The sequence below is a fragment of the Belonocnema kinseyi genome, chromosome 10 (genome assembly GCF_010883055.1).
Source record: "Belonocnema kinseyi isolate 2016_QV_RU_SX_M_011 chromosome 10, B_treatae_v1, whole genome shotgun sequence".
Lineage (NCBI taxonomy): Eukaryota > Metazoa > Arthropoda > Insecta > Hymenoptera > Cynipidae > Belonocnema > Belonocnema kinseyi.
Genome location: NC_046666.1, coordinates 60,595,427 through 60,603,745, shown reverse-complemented (window position 1 = coordinate 60,603,745; position 8,319 = coordinate 60,595,427). Strand labels below are relative to the sequence as shown.

The 8,319-nt window shown below is 27.4% G+C and overlaps 1 protein-coding gene and 1 long non-coding RNA gene across 2 annotated transcripts in view; one reads left to right on the top strand and one right to left on the bottom strand.

Moving 5' to 3' along the window:
* The window catches only part of LOC117181810 (follistatin-A-like), a 9,562-nt gene extending 4,280 nt beyond the window's left edge, over positions 1-5,282 (bottom strand). Inside the window, exons 1-2 of the mRNA XM_033374781.1 lie at positions 5,108-5,282; positions 3,016-3,062 (exon numbers count right to left, since the gene is read on the bottom strand). Of these exons, the coding sequence (XP_033230672.1) occupies positions 3,016-3,062; positions 5,108-5,141 (81 nt within the window). The 5' untranslated portion in view covers positions 5,142-5,282. The remainder of the gene's footprint in view (positions 1-3,015; positions 3,063-5,107) is intronic.
* LOC117181813 overlaps positions 1-8,319 on the top strand; it is a 38,014-nt gene that overhangs the window by 5,356 nt on the left and 24,339 nt on the right. Inside the window, exon 2 of the long non-coding RNA XR_004468177.1 lies at positions 7,407-7,482. This is a non-coding gene — a long non-coding RNA (uncharacterized LOC117181813). The remainder of the gene's footprint in view (positions 1-7,406; positions 7,483-8,319) is intronic.

The window sequence follows — 8,319 nt, the reverse complement described above, 5'->3', positions numbered from 1 at the left end:
CCCCCCCCCCCCCCGACACCCATTCCAGACGTAAATTTCTCTACTGCTCCGTCTGGGCTATATAGAGTCAGACCTACTACTTATAGATTTTTCTGAACGTGGCAGCAGCCTGCAAAAAGGGTTTACTTCTCACGTGATAATTACTCCGAAATTTTCGGAGGCGACTCTTCAAGCATGTATTTGGTTTCTGACATCCCCCATTACCCAACGTGTCCATTAAAAATTCTTTCTATTGCTCCGCTTGGGCTATACAAATTCAGTCATACTTGTGGGCAGATCCTGTAAGTGGTGAAAACCCTCTTATTACCATAGGAAAATAATTTTTCTTAAATATTTTGTTTTCATAAGTGACAGTTTTCTATTATTATTTAATCATAATATCAATTGGGAAATACTGACAAATTTACTTATTGAAGTGCTACTGTCATGATGCATTAACATAATCATTATCTACGAAAAACTGCTTATTCGGACGTAAAATTGCTATAGATTACTGTTTATTAAAAATATTAATGAACATAACATTTTCAAATATGTTAACTAATGGATTTTTCAATATAAACACTACTTATACGAGTTAGTAAGGCATTTTTACTCTAGCTGAAGCTTTTTGTTTTGGCTGATAACCGTATGCAACGAATTATTTGTATAAATTGTTTATAACATTTTGCTTGAACCTTACACTAAATATTTATGTTCCTGAAGTATATCGGCAATAATTCTAATATGAAGCGACTTCTCTAAAGTCTTCTCTTGGGAGAAAAAAATAAAATAAAATTTCTAATTTTGTCATTTTAATTCTTTAAATAATACATTTCACAGAATTAAATTAAAGAATCGGGCATTAATTATTTCTGCCGGAATTCGTCCTGAGTGTTTTAAAGTTTTAAAGAAACAAAAAACATCAACATTGGTCAAGAATTATAGGTTGAGGTAAATTATAAACAGAAAATTCTCGATTCCTCCCACTGTGGGCTGATTAAAAAAAATGTTGATTTTTTAAAAGTATAGATGCCTAAAAACTTCAAAGAACAAAGTATTGTATTTTTCAAATCAGAAATTTACGCTAATTTTTTTGTTAATTTCATTTCTTCGAGAAATTTGCTTTTCTTTTTAAACTTGCAAAAAAAAAAAAAAACAGAAAAAAAAGAAAATCTTGCATACCCGCGATTTTAAAGTTTAAAGGCTGAGTATATTCGTTTCAGATATTAGTTTTAGGACAAATATTTACGATAGACACATGTTCAAAAATAAAAAAGGCTATCTTAAAAGTTGTTTATTGAATGACTTTTTACCAAAGCTGAAAATATTTTTAAAGAAAATATTTTTAAAATGATTTAATTCAGTTCAATAAAAAGAATTAACAAATTCGTATATAAAATATATTTATTAAATATATTAATTGTATAGCTTTTTACTATGACTAAAGCTGCCAATTTCTAATTTGCAACTTCAGCGATCTCGTTTTTGTAACCAGTTATAACGTTAATTATAGTAAAGAAAAATTTTGTGGAACTATGTTCAGTAAATCTTCTGTTTCTCTCTGACATAAATATTGAGAAGTCTACAAAATCTTTTCTTCACTCAATTTTACATTTTCACATCGATTTTATTGCGATAGTCCAAACTTGATGGCTTTTCTGTTTATTTTAATTTCTCAGGTACAGTGAATTTGTGTGAGAACACAATTTGTTTGCCTACAAATTTGTTGGGTGAAATAATGATTTTTTGATAAAATTGCAAAGAATTAAAAATCACTCTGATTTTTCATGATTTGACTTTGACTCTATTTTCTAAGATGAAAAAATAGTTTCTTGAAGTTTTTTAAATTCCCGAAGTATGCTGTTGAATTTTTATAATGCACTTTTATAATTAGTCTAAAGATCTTGAAAAACTGCAACTAATTTGTGTTCAACGTTTTTCTCTTTTTTTCTCTTTTTTTCTTTTTTTCTTTGTATGAACAAGGTTCAGAAAACAATTCCAGATACACTCAACTTCCTATATAAGATCCTCGGTTTACGATATTCTCAGAATTGATGGTCTCCGCAGTCTTGGGATAAGGGGAACTGCTGGGCCGAAAGAGTTACCGATGTCACTGCTCAGTCAAGCGTGACAAACATCTTGAGGGCCGCACTCTCACAACGCGTTAGTTGCACCAGATTGCGTCATGCATCCACATCCAACAGAAATCAGTCATGCGCCTTGTCTGTGTTAATGGATTTCCCCGATTTAGAAGCAAGGCTAAGCCAATTCATGGCCGCAACCCGTATTATATAGGGAGTTGAGTGTAGTAATAAATATTTTTTAATTTGATCATAATCGATAGAATGCGTTTGTGTTGATAAATTAAATTTAAAACAAAAATAAATGCAACTTACTCAACAGTTTTTTTGCAAGTAATTTATGAATCAGTAACGTTTGGTGCTTGTCTTATAATAATTATATCGACTTAGATAGAATAAAGAATTCTGCTTTATTATTATCTAGAACTGTTTTCTATAATTATATTTGCTTTAAAAATAGAGTTTAGAGAAAAAAGGAGTTTACTAAAATTAGTTTCACTACGTTAAATGCATTAGAATATGCCTCATAACTTTATATAATATTGCTTTGCTAAATAACTAACTTTCGTGAAATTAGTGAATCTATTGACAACTTTGAAGGTACCCTTATTTTTTTTTAGTTTTTGGCATACGTTTTTGGTACTTATTTGTTGCAAAACTGTTTTCTGGAATGAATAGATGCAGTCCCCAATAATAAAAATAGGCTGTGAATTGCATTTTTATGCAAATTTAAAGAAGGCAAAATTGACAAAAAAATCTCCAAATGTCACATTTGATAAATGTAATACTTACTTTTAAAGTGTTTTTCGCATCTTTTGTTGGGAGGAAAAATCGCTAGCTAAATCGCTGGCATGGTGGCGCAGAATTGTAAAAGAATTTTTAAAGAAATCTTTGAAATTACCCATATTATATAGAAATCTCAAACGTATGTTGTAAGTAAAATAAAACTCACTTCTGTTACAGGAGCTGCAACGGTGGCCAATAATAAAGTTGTGACGCCTTTTAAAATAGAAATATAATAAAAACGAATAATTAAATAAATCGAGAATTTTCTACTGTATCGACAAAAAATTATAAAAAATGTCACTTACCAGATTTAGTTATCTTATAACAATTGATGATGGTTCAATCAAAAGTAATAAACCAATGCACTCCCTGGGTATTTTCAGAGGTACAAATTTGACTTTTTCAACGTAACGAAGTGTAAGTAACTAATTTCTAGACCTTCAGGAAGCTTACATGACAGTAAACGATTTTCATTGTTAATAAGAATTTTTAATTCAAATTTTGATGATCTTAGGCTTTTTTAAAGAAAAAAATTGCCTTTCTTTGAGGCCTTAGAAGCCTTTTATTTAATAATGGCTCTGTGCTACCGAACGATGACAATTGATGATTGTTTAAGCAAACCTAATTAACAAATGCAGTGTTAGGCTAATTCTAAACATACACGCTTGGTTTTGTGAACGTAAGAAACTGTTAATTATTAATTTATCAACTTTTTTTAGGAACCGCTCTCACGATTCACTATTATGATCGTCATTAATAATAATTTATAAACAATATTTTGTCCTTTTATACATTTGTATGAGTTAAAGAGCAAATTTTGTAAAGTCAGAAAGACCATTGCTTCCCGAAGCTGGAGGAATGCTTCTTGGAATTACTTAATGTATGAAAGGTGTGTCCAGCAAAGAAAAATCTGCTAATTTGTTGAAAAAATTATTATTTGTTATTAAATAATAGCAAGGAGTCATCTCTAAGTAATTGGCAATATATTCTACAGAAAGAGCGGAATTTTTGGTTTCAAATGTATAAAAGGAAATAATATTATCTGTAAAATTATTAGTAACAATAACAATTTTTGGTTATGTTGAAAATAAAACAACAGGTTTTTACCTTTAAAAAATAGCCGAAAGTTTGTATAAATAATTATGAATTATTGTTATCAATTGATAATACAGAGCCATTTATAAACAACGGGCTGCAAATACCTTAAAGAAATACAATTTTTATTCGTAAAACACGCTTAAGATGATAAAAAATGGTTTAAAACAATGTTTTTAACTGAAAAAATAATTGATTATTATGTAAGTTCACTAAAGGTATGTATAATTTACTACGTTGGAATATAAAGTTTTTACCTCTAAAAATACACAGACAGTTCATTTGCTCACCAATTTTCTTTCAACAATTATTAATAATTATTCCATGACTGAATCTGATAAATCAGTGACATTTTTCTGTAATTGTTGGCCGATCCCATAGAAAAACTTCATTTATTTCAACATAAATATCTGTTCTGGATAATTGCTTATAAAATTGATGTATAAAATAACAAAATACTTATTCTCGTTTAGGAATTCAATGTTAAAACTGTTCTTGTCAACAAAATTGTTAAGTATTTACAGCGAATCAATGGATGAATCACTATCAATCCCCATAAATCCATTTTTAATAATTTCTTCAAGTATAACAAATTTAATAAATTTTAAAACACTTTTGTGGATAGTCGCTTAATTGATTCTAGGTATTTTTTATTCAATCCAAGTATTTCTCAAAAACCGGTAACCTTGCTTTATAACTTCTATTTCAATTTTTGTTATTGACCAAAAAAAAAAATTCAGAAGTTCTTTTAAAATCGGTCATGACAAATTAATGTGAATTTTTATAGGGCTTTAATTGTTTATAAACTTTCAAATCAGTTGAGAAATGACTTTTGAATATCAATTTGTCTACAGACATTTTTCTGCCCTACTATGCAGCGGTACTCTGGTATATTTCTATTATATTCCAAAATTTCAATGAAAAAAAGGAAATAGAGGAGAAAGAAATATGTAAAATGGTCGACAATATGCTGCTTCATAAAATGCTACTCACATGTTAGCAAAACAAGTAAATAAAATTTTAATCATTTAAAGTGATAAGAATATTGCTTATTAATGTAATTTTCCTGTAATAAATTCTCTTTACTAATAAGTATCAACATATATTACAAAAATAAAACCTTTTCACAATTGTGATTTTTTATTTTGTAGATAATTACTTACTAATTGAAAAGGCGAATGTGAATTGTCGTCTCATTTTGCAATCTAAATAAATTCCAACAAAAAAAACTTCTTTCTAAATAAGATTTTTATTTTCTAAAAAATTTCGTGATTTTGGAATTTGGAAAATGGGAGTAGTTGCTGTTACATTGACCTTATATAGAAGTTGCCTTGGTAACAAGAGATAATATAATATAGTAAGAGATAATATGCAAGTGCTGGTACAATAACAGATAATTTTAAAAGCTTAGCATGTGCAAAAATTTATTATCTTAAAACAGCAAACCTTTTACGATCAGAGCATGAAATACTCATGAAATAAGATAGGAAAAAACAGGGGAAGATAGTGAGTTTACTTTTTGACCTGGAATTCCTCAAGTTTTTGAGAAAAAAATCTATCACATAACTTAAAGCATCACACATTTCATAGTACATGCTATAATCAAGCGTGAATGTTTAATTAAATGAATTTTGAAATGCCGTTTTAAAGATCTTAATCAATTGTCAATTGAAATAAATTATAGTTGATGAAGTTATTTTTTGTCTACTGGTCATATATCAATATTTAGATGATGCTTTTTATTTATAAGTTGTTACAAAACTACTTTTTAGCTCCGTTAGGATTCAAAGCCTGCTCTTCAGAATAACTTCAAATAAGTAGATTCCTCACTGAATGCTTTTATGCAATTAAAGATCCTATTCAAATATTGTTTGAGCCTAAAATATTCCACCTTTTATCCATTTAATTTGAAATTTATTAGTTAAAAAAAGAAAAGTTTTTAATATTTAGTAAAATTAGAATTTTCATTTGAAATGAGTAATTATAAATCAAATATTTAAAACTGAATGCGTTAGGAACTAAATTGTTTTAACAAGAAAGCCTTGAATCGTTGAAATCTCATACTGCTAAATTCAGCGTTTAAACGTCACAATTTTAAATGTTCGATTTGAAAGATTTTAAAGGGAAAGTGTTAAATTTTTAATTATAAATAATAATGGATTATTGACTAAGTCAGAAAAAATTTGAGTTTATAATTAAGATTTATGAAGATTCCGAACAAAAAATCTTAAATTTCTCAAGAATTTTTGAAAGGTTTCAAGAGAATGCAAAAGTTTTCTCGAAAATCTGAAAGATTTTAATGGACAAAAATATTCGGTTCCCAAAAGATTAAATCGTTCAATGGAACATGTTTCTAACTTAAAATTGTTTTAAAATGTTGCAAAATTTGTGTAGAATTTGATAGCTTAAATGTTTAAAATGTGATGTGGTCAAAATAATTTCTAACGTAAGATATTTCCACGTCTGTGAATCACTAAAAAACAATGGTTTAATAATTTGATCGACAATTCAAATATTTAATTGAAAGATAAACTACTTTGTTAAAAATTCATTTTTTTAGTTGAAGATATATCATTTCAGTCAAAAGCTTATTCCTTTGGTCGAAAATTGAACTATATATTTTTTGTTGCAATATTAGTTTTTACATTTTTCGTAGAATGTGCTTCTTTTTGGTTGAAAATTAAGTTTTTCAACTGAAAATATAACTATTAAATTTGGTGTGGAAAATTGACCTATTTTAGTTGAAAATTCAATCATTTTGTTGGCAATTTGTCTATTTTGTTAAAAGCTTGTTTTTTTCGGAAGAAAATGAATCTTCTCAGTTAAAAATTTAAGGGCTTGGTTGATAATTTATGTATCCTGTTCAAAATTCTTTCTTTTTAATAAAATCAAATGCTTTTGTTAAAACGCAACTGTTTACTTGAGGACTAAAATGTTTTTGATTCAAAATAAAAATATTTTTCGTATGAAATATTAATTATTACATTTTTTGTTGAAAAAGCATCTTTTTAGTTTGAAAACTGAAGTAGTATTGAAAATTCGTTTATCCTCGTTAAAGAATTATTTTGTTTGTAATAAAAATTCAAATATTGTATTATCAGTTTGAAATTCATATTTTTATTTTTAAAATTCAACTATTAGGATGAAAATCTGTTTAATTTATTGACAATTCATCTTTTTTAGAAACAAATTATTTTTTTTAAATTCAACTATTCCGTTAAAAATGTATGAATTTAGTTGAAAATTTTTTTTTTTCAGTAGAAAATCAATCTTCTTGGTTGAACCTACAACTATTTGTTTCAATTTGACGTATGTTGTTGATAAATTGTCTTTTTGAAAGATACTTAATCTTTTTGGTTTAAACTCAAGGTCTCTAAAAAAGGAGGGTACGTGGTTAAAAATTTCAGAAGAAAAGTTTCCTTTTTTCCTCGACCAATATATTTTTATTTTTGCTTTGTTTAGATTCATCGGAATTCGATGAGTATAAAACAAATATTTTCGATGAGCCCAGGAAAACTGGAAAGGGTACCGAAATTTGGTAAGCATAGATCAAATATTTTGAATATGCCTATAGACACTTTGTTTTATGTTTTTCTACAAAAAAACTATCGTTTGGTTCACTTTTTAAAAGGTTTACGTTCAAGAATTCCGACATCATTTAAGTAATATATCTGAATGTATGCGCTGAGTCGAAAAATACATAATTTTTTAAAAAGCTCTTATTTTCAATAGCTTGGAAGCTTTGGAATAAGTCTAGACAAGCGCAATATACAATATGAATTTAGTAATCAAGTAAATTAGTAATTTAAAATTTAGTGACGAATATATTATAAAAATTGAACTGTTTGGTTAAAAATTCGTCTAAAATTATATAAATATTTTTGGTAGAAGTTTAATATTTTTTGTTCGAAGATTCAAACATTTTTTTCAAAATGTATCTTTTCGGATTGAAAATTTAACAATTGGGTTAAAAATTCATTGTGTCTTTTCAGAAATTCAACTGTTTTGTTGAAAATTTGTTCATTTAAATTAAAAATTTATCTTTTATGGTCGGTAAGGCATCCTTTTTGGTTCAAATAAATAAATTTGAAAATTTTAAATTGTTAATATGAAGGCGTTCTATTTCGATTATAAAAGATTAATGGTCGGGAAAGATGGAAAATCGGTTAGGGTAATATCAGGGAAAAGTCAGGGAATTTTAAAAATGAAGTTTTATGGCAAACTTGAGATTTTTGTTTGCATTTGTTTGAAGAATTCCATTTTATTTATTTTTATGTACTAGGCTGATATAGCATGAGGGTTCTAAACTTCTGCTCCTAATTACAGTTTCAGTTTTAAATCGCAATAAATTTTTGATTTTTTTTTAAACAAAATA